This window comes from Pleurodeles waltl, chromosome 7 (genome assembly GCF_031143425.1).
Source record: "Pleurodeles waltl isolate 20211129_DDA chromosome 7, aPleWal1.hap1.20221129, whole genome shotgun sequence".
Classification (NCBI taxonomy): Eukaryota; Metazoa; Chordata; class Amphibia; order Caudata; family Salamandridae; genus Pleurodeles; species Pleurodeles waltl.
This window is the reverse complement of record NC_090446.1, coordinates 1,541,457,579-1,541,478,117: the sequence shown is the minus strand read 5'-3', so window position 1 is coordinate 1,541,478,117 and position 20,539 is coordinate 1,541,457,579. Positions and strand designations below refer to the sequence as shown.

The 20,539-nt window shown below is 47.2% G+C and overlaps 1 protein-coding gene across 4 annotated transcripts in view; it reads right to left on the bottom strand.

Annotated features, from left to right (window-relative positions):
- Positions 1-20,539, bottom strand: part of LOC138246667 (carcinoembryonic antigen-related cell adhesion molecule 6-like) — a 200,443-nt gene that overhangs the window by 176,922 nt on the left and 2,982 nt on the right. For all 4 annotated transcript variants that reach the window (XM_069201414.1, XM_069201416.1, XM_069201417.1 and 1 more), the window contains exon 2: positions 9,261-9,403. In XM_069201414.1, coding sequence (XP_069057515.1) covers positions 9,261-9,324 — 64 coding nt within the window. In that variant the 5' untranslated portion in view covers positions 9,325-9,403. The remainder of the gene's footprint in view (positions 1-9,260; positions 9,404-20,539) is intronic.

The following is a 20,539-nucleotide window of genomic DNA, read 5'->3' as shown; positions in this document are numbered from 1 at the left end:
TCCAAAGGGAGAAGATGTAACACCCTCTCTCAGAGGAAATTCGTTGTTCTGCCTTCCTGGGACTGGGCTGCCCAGACCCCCGGAGGGCAGAAGCCTGTCGGTGGGTTGGCAGCAGTAGTAGCTGCAATGAAAACCCCAGAGAGCTGGTTTGGCAGTACCCGGGGTCCATGATGGAGCCCCGGGGATGCATGGGGTTTGCACCCCAATACTAGATTTGGCATGGGGGACAATTCCATGATTTTAGACATGTTACATGGCCATATTCAGAGTTACCATTGTGAAGCTACACATAGGTATTGACCTGTATGTAGTGCAGGTGTGTAATGGTGTCCATGCACTCACAAAGTCCGGGGAAATTGCCCTGAACTATGTGGGGGCACCTTGGCTAGTGCCAGGGTGCCCTCACACTTAGTAACTTTGCACCTAACCTTCACTAAAAGAGGGTTGGGGATCAAGGCTATGCTGTGCATGAAGGATTCCTTGCAAAAGTGCACAGAAGCCCTAGCAGATGCAGTTCACGCAGCACACAGGATTACTGTCTGGCGAGGGGAGGCAAGGGCCTACCTCTTCCAAATTTGGGCAGATGGACTGTCGGGGTCACTTGGATCCACCACCTGTGTTCCAGGGACCATGCGCGTCACGATGAGAGGGGATCAAGAGCACTGGTGAAGCTGAAGTTTGGTGCCTGCGTTAGCAGGCAGAAGATTCCGTTGACCCACAGGAGATTTCTTCTTGGCTTCCAGTGCAGGGTGAAGGCAGACAGTCACCAGGAAACAGTTGAGAAAGCCGGCAAGATTAGGTGCTACAATTTTGCTGGTAGTCTTGTTGCTACTTTGCTGCAGTTTTGCAGGCGTCCTGGAGCAGTCAGCGGTCGATCCTTGGCAGAAGTCGAAGAGGGAGATGCAGAGGAACTCTGGTGAATTCTTGCATTCGTTATCTGAGGGAAAGCCCACAGGAGAGACCCTAAATAGCCCTCAGAGGAGGGTTGACCACCTAGTCACATATGCACCTATCAAGAGGGGTCTCTGACATCACCTGCTGGCACTGGCCACTCAAAGGCCTCCATTGTGCTCTCACACCTCTGGATTCAAGATGGCAGAGGTCTGGAACACATTGGAGGAACTCTGGGTACCACCCATGGCCTTGGGTGGTAATGGACAGAGGAGTGGTCACTCCCCTTTCCTTTGTCCAGTTTTATGCCAGAGAAGGGGCTGGGCGGTCCCTGAACCGGTGTAGACTGGTTTATGCAAGTAGGGCACCATCTGTGCCCTTCAAAGCATTTCCAGAGGCCTGGAGAGGCTACTCCTCTCAGGCCGTTAACACCTATTTCTATAGGGAGAGGGTGTAACACCCTCTCTAAGAGGAAATCTGTTGTTCTGCCTTCCTGGGACTGGGCTGCCCAGACCCCAGGAGGTCAGAAGCCTGTCCGTGGGTTGGCAGCAGTGATAGTTGCAGTGAAAACCCCAGAGAGTTGGTTTGGCAGTACCTGGGGTCCATGCTGGAGCCCTGGGGATGCATGGGATTGGCACCCCAATACCAGATTTGGCATGGGGGGAAAATTCCATGATCTTAGACATGTTACATGGCCATATTTGGAGTTACCATTGAAAGCTACATATAGGTATTGACCTATATGTAGTGCACGCGTGTAATGGTGTCCCCGCACTCACAAAGTCTGGGGAAATTGCCCTGAACTATGTGGGGGCACCTTGGCTAGTGCCAGGGTGCCCTCACATTTAGTAACTTTGCACCTAACCTTCACCAAGTGAGGGTTAGACATATAGGTGACTTATAAGTTACTTAAATGCAGTGTAAAATGGCTATGAAATAACATGGACGTTATTTCACTCAGGCTGCAGTGGCAGTCCTTTGTAAAAATTGTCTGAGCTCCCTATGGGTGGCAAAAGAAATGCTGCAGCCCATAGGGATCTCCTGGAACCCCCAATACCCTGGGTACCTAGGTACCATATACTAGGGAATTATAAGGGTATTCCAGTGTGCCAATCAGAATTGGTAAAAATGGTCACTAGCCTGCAGTGACAATTTTAAAAACAGAGAGTGCATAAGCACTGAGGTTCTGGTTAGCAGAGCCTCAGTGGCACAGTTGGGCACCACACAGGGCACACATTCAGGCCACAAACTATGAGCACTGGGGTCCTGTCTAGCAGGATCCCAGTGAGACAGGCAAAAACAAACTGACACACAAGTAAAAATGGGGGTAACATGCCAGGCAAGATGGTACTTTCCTACATTAAGCAACGTTGTAAATACGGCCCCTTCACACGTAGCACTTTGCTTGAACGGGGCATTCAATGGGTTTTGCTGTGAGCGTGCCACAGCAACACCCATTGCATTTTGACTCTGCCTCAGATTTATGAGTTTTCATCAATCAATCAAAACCTTTTGTAGAGCGTGCTACTCACCCGTGAGGGTCTCAAGGCGCTGAGGGAGGGGAAATGGGGGGGGGGGGCAGGGAGGGTCACTGATCGAACAACCATGTCTTGAGGTTCTTTATGAAGACCAGTAGGTCTTTGGTTTTGCGAAGGTCGGTGGGGAGGGAGTTCCAGGTTTTGGGGGCGAGGTAGGAGAAAGACCTGCCTCCTGTGGTGGTGCGTTGGATGCGGGGGACTGTAGCTAGGGCGGGGTCGGCTGATCGGAGGTTGCGTGTGGGTGTGTGGAAGTTAACTCTTTCATTGAGGTAGGTTGGGCCGGTGTTGTGGAGGGATTTGTGTGCGTGGATGAGGATCTTGAATGTGATTCTCTTGTCTATGGGGAGCCAGTGAAGGGATTTGAGGTGTAGTGAGATTTGTTCTTGGTGGGGGAGGCCAAGGACGAGGCGTGCGGCTGTGTTCTAGATTCTCTGGAGTTTGCGTTTGAGTTTGAGTGTGGTGCCGGCGTAGAGGGCATTATCGTAGTCCAGTCTGCTGCTGATGAGTGCGTGGGTGACTGTCTTTCTGGTTTCTGGGGAATCCATTTGAAGGATTTTTTTAGAGTGCGGAGTGTGTGGAAGCAGGAGGAGGTTAGAGCATTGATTTGCTGTGTCATGGAGAGGGAGGGGTCGAGGATGATGCCGAGGTTGCATGCGTGGTTTGCGGGGGTGGGTGCGGGGCCTAGGGTGGTGGGCCACCAGGAGTCATCCCATGTGGTTTTGTTGGGGCCAAAGATGATGATCTCAGTTTTGTTTGAGTTGAGCTTGAGGTGGTTAGTGGTCATCCAGTTGGCGGTGTCGAGGAGAGCGGCATGTAGGTTGGTTTTGGCGGTGGTGGGGTTGCGGGTGAGGGAGAGGATGAGTTGGGTGTCATCTGCATAGGAGAGGATAGTGATTCCATGTGCTCGGAGGATGTTGGCTAGGGGGATCATGTAGATGTTGAAGAGTGTGGGGCTGAAGGAGGACCCTTGGGGGACTCCGCAGGTGATCTTGGTAGTGTTGGAGTGGAAGGGCGGAAGGCGGACTCTCTGGGTCCGTTTGGTGACGAAGGAGGTGAGCCAGTCTAAGGCTTTGTGGCAAATTCCTATGTTGTGGAGGTGTGTGTGGAGTGTGTGGTGGCAGACGGTGTCAAAGGCTGCAGAGAGGTCTAGGAGGATGAGTGCGTCGATCTCGCCTTTGTCGACTTTGGTCCTGATATCGTCAGTGCATGCGATGAGGGCGGTTTCTGTGCTGTGGTTCTAGCGGAACCCAGATTGTGAGGGGTCAAGAGTGTTGTTTGCTTCGAGGAAGTGGGATAGGCAGGTGTTGACTAATTTCTCTGCAACCTTGGCGGGGAAAGGGAGGAGGGAGATGGGGCGGTAGTTGGAGAGGATCTCTGGGTTGGCTTGGTTTTTTTTCAGGAGAGCAGTGACTTCCGCGTGCATCCAGGGGTCTGGGTAGGTGGCGGAGTCGAAAGAGGAGTTGATTATTTTGTAGAGTATGGGGGCGATGGTTGGGCTAGCGTTGTTGTAGATACGGTGTGGACAGGGGTCGGAGAGGGAACCAGAGTGGATGGAGTTCATGTTTTTTTTCGTTTTTTTCGTGTGTGGTGGGGGTCCATGTGGAGAGTGTGGTGGGGGGGTTCTGAGTGGGGGTTGGGTTGGGTGAGTGAGGGGTGTGTGTGGTGGGTGTGTGTGGTATGAAGCTGTTGTGGATGTCCAAGATTTTGTGGAGGAAGTGGTTGGAAAGGGCGTCACATAGGGGCTGTGTGTGTGTGTGGGGTCTATGTTGCTGGCTTTGGGTTTGGCAAGTTCATTGATGATGGTGAAGAGTTCTTTGCTGTTTTGAGAGTTGTTGTCAAGGCGTGTCTTGTAGTGATCTCTTTTGGCGGTGCGTATGAGTTGGTGATGGGTGCGAATGGTGATTTTGAGGGTGGAGAAGTTGGTTGTGGAAGGTTCTAGTCTCCATATTTTCTCAGCTTGGTGGCATTTGCGCTTGGAGTCTTGGAGTTCAGGGGTGAACAATGGGGCGTTCTTCATGTTGCGGGTGGCAATGTGTTTTCTGAGGGGGGCTAGTGGTAGTGATCCATTTGGAGAGGTTGTGTGCTCCTGTGTTGGGATCGTTGGTGTGGGGGGGGGTTATGGGCCAGTTGGGAGTTTAGTAGTTCTGTGGGGATCTTGTCCCACATGCAGTAGGGTGTGGTGTGTTGATGGTAGTGTGTGGGGGGTTTGGTGAAGGAGAAGTGGACGCAGCAGTGGGCAGGTGGTGTGGGTGTAGGCTATGTGTTGGCTTGAGGTGAAAATTGCATCAAGCGTGTGTCCTGCTGAGTGGATGGGTGCGGTGACCAGTTGTTTGTGTCCGAGGTTGGTGAGGTTGTCTATGAGGGAGGTAGTGTTGTGGTCTTGTGGGTTTTCTAAGTGAAAGTTGAAATCACTGAGGATGATGTAGTCTGTGGAGGTGAGGGCGTGCGTGTTGATGCTGTCGGCGATGTGGTCGCAGAAGGCGGGGCGTGGTCCGGGTGGTCTGTAGATTAGTGTACCTCTGAGGGTGGAGTTGTTGTTAATGTGGATGAGGAAGTGGATGTGTTCAGTGTTGTCGATAGTGTCTTGGGAGCTGGTGGTGACTTTGATGGTGTCTCTGTGTAGGATGGCGATGCCACCTCCTGGCCTGTTGAGGCAATTTTTGTGTTGGAGTTTGTATCCCTTGGGGGTGGCTATGGCGGGTTCTGAGGAGGGGTTGGTCCAGGTTTCCGTGACAAAGGCGATGTCAGGTGAGTGTGATGTGATGAGGTCACAGAGTTCTATGGCATGTTTGTAAAGGGAGCGGATGTTGAGGAGCAGGCAGTTGAGGTGGTTGTGGTGGGTGGCATTGGTGTGGTGCGTGAGGGTGTTGTTGCGGGGTGTGTTCTGGTTGTGGGCTGGTGTGCCGCAGGGTTGGTTGGTGGGGGCAGGGTGGGAGAGTCTTGTGTTGGGGGTGTTGTGTTTGTTGAAGGTAGGGTCGCTGTGGTTGGTGTGTGGTGTGAGGGATGACGAGCAGGAGAAGTGACAGGTGTGCCAGGTGAAGGGTCCATGAGTGTGTGTAGGGCTAGATGGGGTGCATGTGGGGCGGGGACCTGGGTTCAGAGAGTGGAGGGTGAAGGGGGAGTAGGTGTGTCTGAGAGGGCCAGGGGGACTGGCGCTGGGCGCGGTCTTGGCGCGGACGGGCACATATGGCTTGCCTTTGGCGCGCCAGCGGCGTGGCTGCGCCTCCGCTGCCATAAGAGGAGGGGAGGGTGGGAGTGGCAGCTGTGAGGAAGGAGGGCTTGGCGAATGAGAGGTCTGGGGGGGTGGGGCCGCAGGGGAAGCAGCGGCAGGGAAAACAGGTAAATCAAGGAACAAGAGACGGTGAGGAGGAGGGGGGAGGCGGGAGCACCCGCAGGGGACGCAGCAGCGGGGAAAACAGGTAAATCAAGGAACAAGAAAAGGTGAGGAGGAGGGGGGAGGTGGGAGGGGCCGCAGGGGACGCAGCGGTAGGAAAACCAGGTAAATAAAGGAACAAGAGACGGTGAGGAGGAGGGGGAGGGGGGAGGCGGGAGGGGCCGCAGGGGATGCAGCGGCGGGGAAAACAGGTAAATCAAGGAACAAGAGACGGTGAGGAGGAGGGGGAGGCGGGAGGGGCCGCAGGGGACGCAACGGTGGGGGAAACAGGTAAATCAAGGAACAAGAGATGGTGAGGAGGAGGGGGGAGGTAGGAGCGCCCGCAGGGGATGCAGCGGTGGGGAAAACAGGTAAATCAAGGAACAAGAGACGGTGAGGAGGAGGGGGGAGGGGGGAAGCGGGAGGGGCCACAGGGGACGCAGCGGTGGGGAAAACCGGTAAATCAAGTAACAAGAGACGGTGAGGAGGAGGGGGAGGGGCTGTAGGGGACGCAGCAGCAGGAAAAACAGTTAAATCAGGGAACAGAGATGATGAGGAGGAGGGGGGAGGCGGGAGGGGCAACAGGGGACGCAGCGGCAGGGAAGAAGGAGAAAAAAAGGTGGCACGGATGGCGGAGCGGGGAGGGACCTGCCTGCAGAAGCATAAATCTGAGGCAGCGACAAAAGCTAATGCCACCTCAGGGGTGGTGTTAGCATGGCGCAACGAGGTCAAATGCTTTAATGTGTGCTACATTTGCATAATTTTTTTTTTTACACAAATTCGGCACAAACCTAACTTCATATTTATATTTTGACGTTAGACACATCTAAGGCCAAAATATAGGAGTCTGCACCATTTTTGGATGAGTGAACCTACCTTGCGTCAATGAGATGCAAGGTAGCCGTTCCCATCCAGAAAATGGTGCTATCCCCATAGCCCCATATTTATCCCCTGTGCTAAAATGACGCATTAGGAGACCTGTGGACCCATTTCCATGGTAAAGCACCATGGGATGAGTCCACAGGTGCCCTCCCCAAGCCCCAGGAACACCCCCACCCCCACCAGAGGGACACCGGAGGATGAAGGGCCCCATCCCAGGTAAGTCTAGGTAAGTATTTTTTTCTATATTTTTTTTGCCATCAGGGGCTCTAACTTGGGGCGCCCTGCATTGCACAGGGTGCAATGGCCATGCCCAGGGAACACTTGTCCCCTGTGCTGGCCACTGGGGTGGTGGGCATGACTCCTGTCTTTCCTAAGACAGGGGTTATGTTTTTGGTGGTTGTGCGCCAGGAAATGGCGCTAGCCTGGTTAGAGGTATCCTTTTGCCTCTAACCAGGCTAGCATCATTTTCTGATCGACAATCCCCTCCTTGCCTACCGCCACCTCCACCCAGCTAGCATCTTTTTTTAAGACCCTAGTGTGAGAAAGTAGCCTCTTTCTAGCCTTGTTACCCCCACTTTTGGCGTTTGTGAGTATATGTCAGGGTGTTTTCACTGTCTCACTGGGATCCTGCTAGCCAGGGCCCAGTGCTCATAGTGAAAACTCTATGTTGTCAGTGTGTTTGTTATGCTTCACTGGGACCCTGCTTGCCAGGACCCCAGTGCTCATAAGTTTGTGACCTATATGTATGTGTTCCCTGTGTGATGCCTAACTGTCTCACTGAGGATCTGCTAACCAGAACCTCAGTGGTTATGCTCTCTCTGCTTTCCAAATTGTCACTAACAGGCTAGTGACCAATTTCACCAATTCACATTGGCATACTGGAACACCCTTATAATTCCCTAGTATATGGTACTGAGGTACCCAGGGTATTGGGGTTCCAGGAGATCCCTATGGGCTGCAGCATTTCTTTTGCCACCCATAGGGAGCTCTGACAATTCTTACACAGGCCTGCCACTGCAGCCTGAGTGAAATAACGTCCACGTTATTTCACAGCCATTTACCACTGCACTTAAGTAACTTATAAGTCACATATATGTATAACCTTCACCTGGTGAAGGTTGGGTGCAAAGTTACTTAGTGTGTGGGCACCCTGGCACTAGCCAAGGTGCCCCCACATCGTTCAGGGCAAATTCCCCGGACTTTGTGAGTGCGGGGACACCATTACACGCGTGCACTAGACCTAGGTCACTACCTATGTATAGCGTGACAATGGTCCTTGGCCACCTCTGCAGCCTGTAAGTGCATGAAACCCTCTGCTGTAGGATCACAGCAGAAGTAACAAACCTGTGAATAATGTACCTCAATGTACTTCAATGTAGAGAGGGTCAGGCAGAAAGGCATGTCTGTGTGCCTGGCATTCTCTGAGCATGTGAGGGCACAGTAAAATACAGAGAAGTGGGAGGAGGGGACAATAGATAGAGGAAGAAGACAAGGTGAAGCAGGAGAAACATAAGGAAAGGAAACAGACAACGCAGAGAGACATGTGAAAGACAAACACATGGGTCTTTGTGTTTCTGTATGACCAAGAATTAATCAAGAAACCTCTGAAAGAGAGAAAGGAGGCCGATGTAAGATAAAGGTGTGAGAGAGGAATGTAGGGGAGAGGTGCTGAAGACACCGAAACTAAGAAGAGGTGAGAAAGAGAGAGTTAAGGGAGAATGAGAAAGATATGCGACAAAGGTGATAGACCAATGGAAAGACATCTTGAAGAGAAAGACAAATAAATGACAAATAGACTTGATGAAGAGACAAAAAGATTAGATGAAAGCAGGCGAGGGTGAGAGGCAAGTGGGAGCGCAGATAAAGAGCAGCAACAAATGAGAATAATAACTGAGAGAACTGGATAATAAAAGTGACTGGTGAGAAAGAAAGTTGATGAACACAAATTCCAACCTATGATGATATCACAATCATGGTAGTACAGGATGTAGCAGCATCCACCAGGTATCCCTGCATTCAGTAGGTGGAGAAGTAAGAAAAGAACATTATACACAGAGCGCTAGAAGTGAGTCACAAGGTTTTAGAAGACAGGGAAGGAAAGCAAGAAAAGAGGGGGGAAAGAGACATGGTGTGACTGAGTGAGACTGTGCACAGGGAATGAGTGTTAAACCACTACTGCTTGAGCCATATTTGCTGCACACCCTGTGGCTGCTGCAAAGTTTGTAGCTGGATAGGTGATGGCTGTGTCTCACGTATGTTGGGACATCATAGGCTAACTTGCCATTTAGTTACCTTGATAATGCTTTCCATTTATCAACCTTGCAGGTATGTCATGTGACCTAATTTCCTAGAATACTATTGGTTCAAAGGTCATATAATGTCACTTATTGTGATATCATGGGGGGGGTCAAAGGGAACAAAATACACTTGGCAATTTAGTGGTTGTATTGGCATAAAATGTAACAACTGTCTGTCCGTCCTCTAGAGAGAAAGATTCATAGAAACTCAATATTCATGATATAAATTTCATTGACAGCAAACCCTTGTAAAGGTCTCCTCCAGCAGGTTTGCCTTACCTGTAAGGATGCACCAGTGCAGCCTTTGGTTCCTACTGGGCCAAAGCTCAAATGATAACATCATGTTGAATTAGATACAACCTTCGTCTTTTAGGGGTCACTCAGTACTGGGGTAAATGGAGTCCCCCAATCTGCTTACATTCCTGTGATGGAGAAGAAAGAAATACTGTGATTGGAAAGTCATTTTCAGGTTTGGGTTTAGAGAATGTGTTAGAAATGGGGTCTCTGATTGTCAGTGAGTTTTGTCCAAGCAGGGACCCTCACTCTAGTCAGGGCAATGGAGATACACACTTAAGATAACCCCTGCTCACCCCCTTGGTAGCTTAGCACAAGCAGTCAGGCTTATCTCCGAGGCAATGTGTAAAGTATTTGTACCAAAACACACAGTAATGCAGTGAAAACACTACAGAATAGACACCACAAACTTTAGACAAATAGCCAATATTTATCTAAATCAAAAAAGAACAAAATGGTGCAAATCCAACATACACAAGTAAAGTTTTGTGTGTTGTTTTTTTTAATTTTTATTTTTATTTCAGGTATACATATACAAAATAAAACAAAAATTATACCTAAGTAGCATTAATCCATAACAATATATTTTCTTTGACTGGTAATATCACAATAACCTTGGTATATGCCTTAATTCAGCAAAACATTGATTCAAGTCTCTGTCTAAATTATAATCATAATTGCACTGAGGTTTTAGTCATTTTGTATAGTTTATACATTGTGATACTGTATTAACGAGAAATATTTTCATATGGCTCCCAGCTTTCCTTGTTCATGGCTTACTACTCCTCTAAGTACTGTCACATAACTGTGAACCTTTTTATACTCCCAATATGTTTTGAGTATGCCCCCTCATATTTCTTAGTTCTTAGCATTTTATTCCACCAGTTCTGCATGGTAGGTATCGTATGAGTCTGCCATAACTGAAGTATTAATAATCGAGCTTCTGCAAAAGCTATGGCTATAAAATATTGCTGATGTTTTTCTAACTGATGTGCTTCCTCAGAAGCTCCAAACAGAGCTAGGCTTGGATCTAGCTCAATCCTAGAATTAGAGCTGTGATTTAGTACCTTCTCTACTTCCCACCATAAAGTAGTTAATTTGGGACAATCAAAAAAGATATGCAACCAGTTTCCCCGCCCCTCCTGATGGCAGCCGAAGCAATGATCGGGAACTGATGGAAACATTTTAGGTATCTTTTCAAGAGTGTAATAAGCCATCCATCTGGAAAGAAAATACATTCTTTTGTAGTTGGCTGCCCTCAAAGATTTATAACCCATTTCCGAAATAATTCTCCACTCTTCGTTAGATATTACACATTGTGTTCTGAATACACAAGTAAAGTTATGAATTTTTAAATGAAAAAGAGTCTTACTTCATAGAAACAATGGTTGCGTCAATGTTACACAAAGTACCTGGTTTGCGTAAAAAATAAAGCTGCAAGCAAGCATTCACCAGAAAAGTCAGCAATGCATTGATTAGTGAGGCTGTGCGTCATTTCTTCTCCAGCCGAGTAGGCAATGCATCGTTTTTCTCTCCTGCAAGAGAGCGATATGTCGATTTCCAAACGGGCACCTCGGGTCCGGGCAGGTTCACGAAGATTTTGACACCAAGCTACGATGTGAGCGAAAGCTGGAAACCCGGTGATGAGGGCTTGCGCCGATTTCAGCATTTGCAAGCGGGTGTTGCATCTTTTCTCTAGCCGTGATGCAGGCGGTGCGTCATTTTTACAGTCCAGAGCAAGTCTTTGATGGCCCTGAGACTTCAAAACATGAGTCAAGCTCAGTCCTAGCCCTTGTAGACACTTCACAAGCAGGAATATACCACAAATACAGTCTTCCAGGCAGAAGCAGCAACTCCCGCCAACCCAGCAAAGCACAGTCACAGACTCTTCAGCTCTTCTCATTGGCAGAGGCTTCTCTTGAGTCCAGACGTAATTTAAAAATCTGGGGCTTTGGGTCCACTAATTATACCCTTTTCTGCCTTTGAAGAAGGCCAACTTCAAAGGAAAGTCCCTGTTGTTCACAAGATTCTGCCTTGCTCAGGCCTGGCCATAGACACACACCAAGGGGTTGAAGACTGCATGTGTGAGGGCAGGCACAGCCCATTCAGGTGTGAGTGTCCGTTCCTCGCTCCTCCCTAGCTACGATGACCCATCAGGGTATGCAGGCTACACCCAGCTCCCTTTGTGTCACTGTCTAAAGGAGATTCACAAACAGCCCAACTGTCAGTCTGACCCAGACAGAGAATACACAAGCAGGCAGAGTCACAGAATGGTTTAAGCAAGAAAATGCCCACTTTCAAAAAGTGGCATTTTCAAAATGACAATCCAAAAACCAACTTAACTAAAAATTTTATTTTTAAATTGTAAGTTCAGAGACACGAAACTCCATATCTCTATCTGCTCCAAAAGGGACACCACACTTAAAAGTTATTTAAAAGCAGCCCCCATGTTAACCTGTGAGTGAGATAGGCCTTGCAACAGTGAAAAACAAATTTGGTAGTATTTCACTATTAGGACATATAAAAACACACCAGCACATGCCATACCTTTAACACACACTGCACCCTGCCCATGGGGCTACCTAAGACCTACCTTAGGAGTGCCTTACATGTATAAAAAGGGAAGGTTTGAGCCTAGCAAGAGGGAACACTTGCCAGGTTGAATTGGCATTTTAAAACTGCACACACAGACACTGCAGTGGCAGCTCTGGACCATGTTTACAGGGCTACTCATGTGGGTGGCACAATCAGTGCTGCAGGCCCAATAGTAGCATTTGATTTACAGGCCCTGGGCACCTCTAGTGCACTTTACTAGGGACTTACTAGTAAATCAAATATGCCAATCATGGAAAAGCCAATTACAAATACAATTTACACAGAGTGCACTTTAACATTGGTCGGCAGTGGTAAAGTGCCCAAAGTACCAAAACTAGCAAAAACACACAGTCAAAACATGGGAAGCAGAGGCAAAAAAGGCAGGAGAGACCACGCCAAGGATACCAGGTCTAACAGAATTGATATAACTAAGGAGATCATTTGTGTGACAAGGACAGACGTCCATGCGTTTCATACATAACACGTCATCTGTCTGTCTTCTTCAGGGCATATACTCTTTGCCTAGATTTCAGTGGTAACACAAAGAGTTGCTGCTTTTTAAAACACTCCTCTCAGATCTGTGCTGCCTTTCTGTAATGTTGCAATAAAATGTGTGGGAGGGCATGGATTATTGATTATGTCTCTTCATTGTTAAGGGAGAGGGGATTACTGCTGCAGTAAGGAGATTACTACTGACTTTGTGAAAACACTGAAAACGTATGTGTGTTCTATTCTTTTGTGTGTCATTTTATAAAGGTTGGGTGCACTGTTATTTTTTAAGTCTAGCATCTGAGAGAGCAAGTACTTTGTGACAGCTGCCCTTTGCTTCTTCACTGCCTCCCTGGTTACTTAATTATTCACTTTGTTATTGTGTCATTGTGCTAAACCTTGTTTAACTCATTATTGTTTAATCTTTTTCAACTTGCTTGGTTTTGTGCTGCCTTTTTAAACACCAGACAAACCATCACTCATGCCCTAGTTACCAGTAAGCTAGACTATGGCAATGCACTCTATATAGGACCCACCACGCATCTCCTGAAGACACTACAGACCACATAGAATTGAGTGGCCAGACTCATCCTCGACCTCCCCAAATGGATCCACATCACTACCACCTCAAGAAGTTCAACTGGTGCCCCATTCAGAAGAGATGTCAATTTAAGATGCTTATGTGAACCTACAAGGTGCTTCACAATCAAGGACTAGCACACATGAACCACCAACTGAACTTCCACCAACCCTTCAGACACTTGTGTTCTGCTTCCTTCTCCCTCACACCCCCGTACCAGTGAAGCAAAAGTAGAGTACACTCCTTCTCCTACCTTGCAGAGAAATCCTGGAACAGTCTCCCCTTTCACCTATATGCTTCATCATCTCTTCTAGAATTCAGAAAAGGACTCAAGACCTGGCTGTTCAACTGAACCCCTTAGCAGCTATGTTCTCAATGTGTAGATACCCTGGTGGGATATTAGCCCTGATTGATTGAGACTGCTTAGCCCTCCCACCAGATTATTGTAAAATCAAAGCATTTGTACATTGCTCACAACAGCCTATCAATAGGTGATTTCTTTTCATTGTTTAATCCGATTCAAAGTGTGTTTTGTTTAATGTTTTTAGTTAACTTTTAATATCGGGTGTTATCAGTACATCTGGGGTCTTCTGCTAGAAGGTGTTTTATTTTCTGTCTAAAGTTGCAGTTGTAAAATGTACAATTGACATTACTTTAGCTGCCTTGAATTCTTGCTTAGGTGTTGATTTACTATTCTTCACAAATATTACTAAAAAATGCACGACACAGCTCAAATGCTTGTTTTTTCAAACACATAATTGGTAAAAAAGCCACACCATTGAATAGTACTAATTAAAAAAATGCTAGGAAAGCATATGCTGGCCATGTTTCGTTGCCTGTATATCTTCCTTTTTTAATTGTTATGCATAGGTTAGCAAAAAATAATAATTAAATAACCACAACACTGGCTTGCCAAGGCCAGACCTATTGGTTTTGCCCATCCTTGTTAAATGAGGATTGAATGCAGGCTACACATTGCCCATGGTTGCAATTACAGGGCTAATTCCATTTCAGAAATTTTTTTATTGAAATGTCATGCTGTTTGGGAACAAGTCCCCTGCCAAGATTTAGCTGTGGTTTTTGTTACACAAGGTATGCCAATAGCAGTGGTGCAACTATGGCACAGACAAATGGCTCCCATTTTGAAATCCCATTAAGGGTCCCAACAGAACTTTGCACCCAAAATGGAATTAGGCCCATGGTTGTGACCAGGTGAAAGGGACAGATTTATAAAGCCCTAGCCCCTTCTTGTGCCACATTATTGTAATTTTTTATGCTACAGTGGCTCAACAAGGCAAAAATCACTGCGCCATATTTACAAAGTGGCGCAATGCATGCATTGTGACACCTTGCAACCCCTTGCACCACATTATGCCTGCACCGGGCATAATGTATGCAAGGGTGGTGTTCAGGCATTTGCAGCATTAGGAGGCCCGCAAAAGTGGCACAAGGAAATCTACACCATTATTGGCATTATTTTTAATGCCTACTTAAAGTAGGCATTAAAAGGACGCACCCTTTGAAATCAATAGGCCTCCTTGCACTTTGCTCCACTAGCGTTAATATATTTGACACGAGTGGAGCAAAGCTCCACAATACCATCAAAAATCTTGACGCTATTTTCCCATACACGCAGACATACATACAGACATACAAACAGACAAATGGGCACATATTTCCCATAAACACAACACATCCCCCACATGCAAACACGCCCACACACACCCCCTCTACACACTCACAAGCACACCTGCACACAACACACAACACCCCCCACCCCTCTCCCCTAACAGACGATCACCTTACCTGGTCCGGTGATCCTCTGGGAGGTAACGGGATCCATGGGGGCTGCTCCGCCGCCAGCTCCCTGTCACCAGAACACCGCCACGCCAAATCCTGGGTTGGGATTCGGTGGGCGGTGTTCTGATGACAGGGCGGTGGAGGTGGAGCAGCCTCCACTTCACCACCGACCCCCAGTATGGCTGCTGGCGGCTCTCAGCCTGGAAAAGGGTGGAGGGCTGCCAGCAGTCCAGCAGCCATAATACGCTGTGCGGAAAATCACCTGCACTGGCAGTCTTCAGCACGGCGGTACCTCGGCAGCCTTGTAAAAAGACCGCTGAGGTCCAAATGTGGGCCATAGTCTACTACGTCTTGTTTGGGCTCCTCAGGGGTCTCTTCGAACACTCTCTCCTCAAACATAATGGATCTCTTACAAGGTGCCCAAAGAGTAGCTCAAAGGACTGAAGCATACTCCTTTTTGTGGAACCTCCCTATAGGCAAACAGCAGGCATGGTAGAGGAACATCCCATGTCCTCCCGAGTTTTTCAGGCAAACTTATAATCAAGCTTTTTATGGTCTTGTTAAATTTTTCAACTAGACTTTCCTTGGGGATTATATGGGGTGGCGAACTTGTAAGTGGCACCACAGTCATCCCACATTCCTTTCAAATAGACAGACAAGAAATTTTTGCACTTATCTGAGATTGTCTCCTGAGGGAATGCAACCCTAATGAAAATTCCAAGGCGGGCCCTAGCTACTGCAGGAGCAGTGTATTTCCTAGAGGAGAAAGCCTCAAGACATCTGGTGGCCTGGTCAACTATCACTCCTCTCAATGGGAGTCCCCCCACAGGAACTGCTATCAGGGTAACCTTTGGCTTGCCCCCTGCCTTGCCACTGAATTGGGAGGTGACACATGAGCGACATAACTCCTTCACCTTCTCAGACATATGGGGCCAGTAGCGCTGATTGACTAGCTTTGCCCAGGTCTTAATCTGCCCCAAGTGCCCATCCAAGGGACTGTCGTGTACCAGGTTAAGGAGGAACTCCCTGTAGTGATGGGGGACCACCAATCTTATGGTTGCTCCTGGTTTGGGGTCCTTTGCCTCACTGTCTGTACGGGAGGCCCTCCTCCCAATATACCTTATGGGTACAAGTGATATTTCATTGCTCCAGGCTGACAGGTGACTGCCGCAGGTCCTTCTGTGCTTGTGTGTTAACACACACCCATTCAGGGAGACCCAGTATTGCTACATAGGTCCTACTTTCCACCTCTCCCCAGCCAAACATTTTCAGGTCATTGCCCAGCAGTCATGTTATTGGAATGGCAGGGGACACAGCTACCTTCTTTGGGGCAGTAACCCCTCCCCACTTAAAGTTCACCACATCCATGGGATGTGACTTTGTCACATTGTCAGCGTGAACCTCCTCTGGTAGAATCTAGTTTGGGGAAACTAGTGTTGCCATGACCAAGATCACGCTGGCACCTGTATCCCTCCACGCCATTGATTTTTGCCTACTGGTTGTAGTTCTCCAGACTTGGAGGCCAATGGGCCAGAGAATCAATGTGCTCCCCACCTATTGAACACTAAGGTGGCCTCTGTATATACTTTGGACTCTCCTGGAACAACTTCCATCCTCATCCCTGCACTAACCATACCTTTGGGCTGTTCACCAGTGAGCAACTTTTCGTTGCATACTGGGCCTCCCCTCTTTGGGCCCAAATTGATTACAACAGGCATTGAAGGGTCAAACGTCTATCCCAGGTATCCCCTCCCACTGGACTGGGATGTGGCTCTGGACTGCCCCTGTTTGCCATCTTTACCTTTGCCATTGTTACAGAACATTTTGGGTGCTCTCTCAGAGAACCTTTTTATTCCTGACCCCAGACAATGTAATATTAAAAAAAGCTTATTGGGTTCTTCTCATCTCATATTAGATGTAACATTCAAAAGATATATACACATTTATCTGCTCTAGTTGGCTCAGGGACAGAGGAATGTTGGGGTAACTGTACATTAAACAAATAAACCTAAAGACGTTGGAGTATCTGATGGTACCAGGCTCACTTCAGACCCCATCACATATTGCACAGTGTTATTAATCATGACCTGTTTATAATTTCATTAAGAAAAATTAAGTTTTGAGTTGATTGATGCCCCACACTTCAAACTTATTTTGAAAATGTCTTTTCTGGTGATACATAGTCTAGTCATTAATTGGGAACAGTGTACTGTACAGTTGACCCCTCCATACTGTCAATCTGAATGTTGGGCAGTGTTGCAAATGAATAACAAATTGATGGCTGTGCTTAAGAGATGTTTGGTTATTGCCAAAACCTTTAAGGCTAACATTGAACCATCAATGTTATCTATACTTAGGGCCTCAATTACAAGGCCCTAGCCGCCCACTGAGCCACTGGAGCATCATTTTTTTGGGCGCTCCAGTGGTGCAGTGTGCCATCCCATATTTGCAAGACCACACAAAGCCACCTTGCGTGGCTTTTCCTGGACTTGTAAATATGGACACCTTTCACGCAGAACACTGAGTGAAAGGGGTGCTCCATGGGTATTGCTCGTGGTGTTCCCACGCAACACCCATGGAACCCGAAGGAATCTGATGCGTTCCCAGATTTACAAGTTTGGGAATGCATCAGATTCCTACGCCACCTCAGGGGCGGTGTATGAGTATTCAGTGGCGCAGAGTGGGGCAGTAAAGCACATGATGTGCCGCCCTCCACCACGGGCCTCGTCAATGAAGCACTCACTGTGGTGACGCCAATGTATCTCGGCTGCAGAGATGTGTTTAGTCTGCCACCTCATTGCCCTTTTGATTGTCAAATCAATTTGGAACCAGGAGCAGCCATACCAAGCATTCAAATCTATGTATTGTAAACTGAGGTTCCACCCCGCTGACCAAGTGGGAAACTTGTAATGGGCCCAGCGGGTAGGGTTTCACAATGGCGGTAACCTACCCATCGGGATTTTAGCAGACAGGCTTTGCCATCGGCTGAAGTTATAACGAGGCCTTATGTGTCTGCACAAATGCTGAGAAGAATATCTAGTAAATTAATATATTTACCCTCCACAAATGCTTTGCTGCGCTCCTCTGTTTTGTTCCTGAGGAGAGTGGTGAGTTATGCGCTTGCATAGATTATAGAACCTTGAATCAAGTTACATTCAAGAGTTCTTATCCCTTACCTTTACTGCTGATTGTACTCGATCAAATTAAGAAAACAAAGATTTTCACCAAATTAATCTGAGGTGTGTACTATCTAGTTTGAGTAATAAAAGGAGACAACTGTAAGGAGTCTTTCTGCACTACACTTGGGCTCTTTGAATACCAATATATGCCACTCAGCTTATGCAGCACACAAACAGCATTTCAATATTTCATAGAAGAAATCTTTAGTGAATACATTAATATTTGCAATCTGCTATATCAGCAACATGCTTATCTTCTTTGACAATGGACAAGATCACATCCATCATGTTAAAATAATATTATAACCATTGAGAAAAGAATCAGTTGTATAAACAAAAAGGTGTTGGTTCCATTTTACCAACATTTCTTTAAAAGAACTCCAAATTGTCAGCAATAAAGATTAGTTCATTCTAGATTGGCCAGCTCCTCATAATGTGAGAAATATTCAGTGATTAGGTTTATTTTAGGGTTTGCTAATTATTACCATTGATTTATTCCTACATTTTCCAAGGTTTTCTCTCCGTTCCAATGGTCTGAAGAAGCAAATGAAACCTATGTAACCCTTAAGAAGCATTTCACCACAGCACCCTTACTGCATCATCTAGAAACTAAGGAACCATACTTTGTACAATAGGATGCTTGAGATTTGGTCCTTGGAGCAATTCTGTACCAATGGCATGAAGAGATAAGGCAGCAGCACCCAGTAGTCTATTATTCCAGAACCTAACTCCCCACGCTTTACAAAAACTACATGATGCCAGTAGCCGAGACTGTTCACTCCCATGTACTCCACATCATCTCATACACAAACAACACCAAACTCATTCTCTCCTTCTCCAAAGATCACACCACTGCCAGAGATAACTCCTGCAATGCCATGGCGCCAAATGGATGAGATCCAACTGCCTGAAAATGAACTCAGACAGGACAGAGGTGGTCATCTTTGGAAACAGTATCTTTCCCTTTGGACAACTCCTGGTGGACCTCCACAGTTAGACAACCCCTTCCAAATACTGAATCGCTAGCCCATATTGCGATTTGGTAATAGGTTACCAAACCACAAAATAGGTTTTGGCACGTGGGAAAATGCTTTATAGTGGTGACAAATGGCCTGATTCTGTGAATCGGCCCATTTGCAACCACTAATAACTTTTGTACATCTGGCCCATGGTTTGTTGAAGTAGAGTGAGGAAAAACTGAAAGAAGCATATAAAGACAGGTATGCTATAGCGAATAGTGAGGCAAGAAGAAAGACGTGTGAGGCCTAGACAGATCTACCGCCCCCCACACACATTCAAATGGAATGTGAGTTGGGGGAGAGGGGCAATTTCTCACTTTACCAATGAGCAAGGACATATCTGCATCACATCTCTAAGCATGGATCGGATACATAGCCAGGCTGACATTAAGGTTTCCATGACCACCTCCCAGGTGAAGGCACATGTCCGCAGGTGGAAGGTGAGGGCCAGGTTTATGTCAAACTGGCGCAGTGCGGTGCTGCGCCAAAAAAGAAGCGCCACCCTGCACCATTTTTTAAATACAGGGATGCATCATATTTACTGGTATACGGTGAACCCCTGTGTTCCCCCCTGCGCCAGTGCTGAATTAAGCTGCCTGCACCAACACAGGCATCCTTGCACCATAGTACAAGTGTGTCTGCTTTGAGGGGATAGATTGTTTATGTGCAGGAAAGTGTCCCTTCCTGCACCTAAATAATCTACAATGGCGATTTGGCATTTCTATGTGTGCTGCATAGTGCAGCACACATAGAAGTACCAAAGCTTCATTTTGGAATGATTGTTTATGTGCAGGAAGGGACACCTTACTGCACATAAAAAATCATTCATGGCCTTTTGCTCCTTCTATGTGAGCTGCAAGCACACAAAGAGCAAACAAAATAGGAGGAATAAAAGTATTCCTCCTTGTTGCGCCTTGCTAACACCACCCCTTGGGAGGCGTTAGTTTTTGGCGCTGCCTCAGATTTACACCTTCTTGTAAATCTGGGTCAGCATCAAAAGAAATAGGTGTTGTGGTGGAACGTCCACAGCAATACCAATTGCACGCCCCTCTGATGCAGAAAACTGCATTGGGAGGGTCCATATATACATGGAGGCGTTAAGCCACAAAAAGTGGTTTAGCGCCGCTTTGTAAATGTGGTGCACGGCACAGCGCCACCAGAGCATCAAAAAAAGTGGCTTAACGCCTCCTAATAAATATGGTGCACTGAAAAGAGCTGGGGCCTTGTAAATCTGACCCTTTGTGTTTCTCTTTTGCGTAGTCTTTCACAGACTGCACATCGTTACCCAGGGAAAGAGTCAAAGGTGGGCCTTCAACTTTTAAACTCTACAGGGTAGCTTGGCTAGTAACATTGGTGCGGGTGGATCAATGTCAAATTTTCCAACAATCACGCTGACACTTAGTGGTAAAATACATTATAGGACAAGCAGGGTGCATGAGAGGGATATATATGGCGCAGTGAAAATGGAGAAGAATGCAGATTGGTAGGATTACTGAGAGCAAAACCGATATTTTGTAAAACATTCAACATTTTTGAGGACTTTGAAAACAGAGAGAGGGTGCTTTTTTTTGTCTCTGTGTATGTAAAAATTCATGGTGAAAT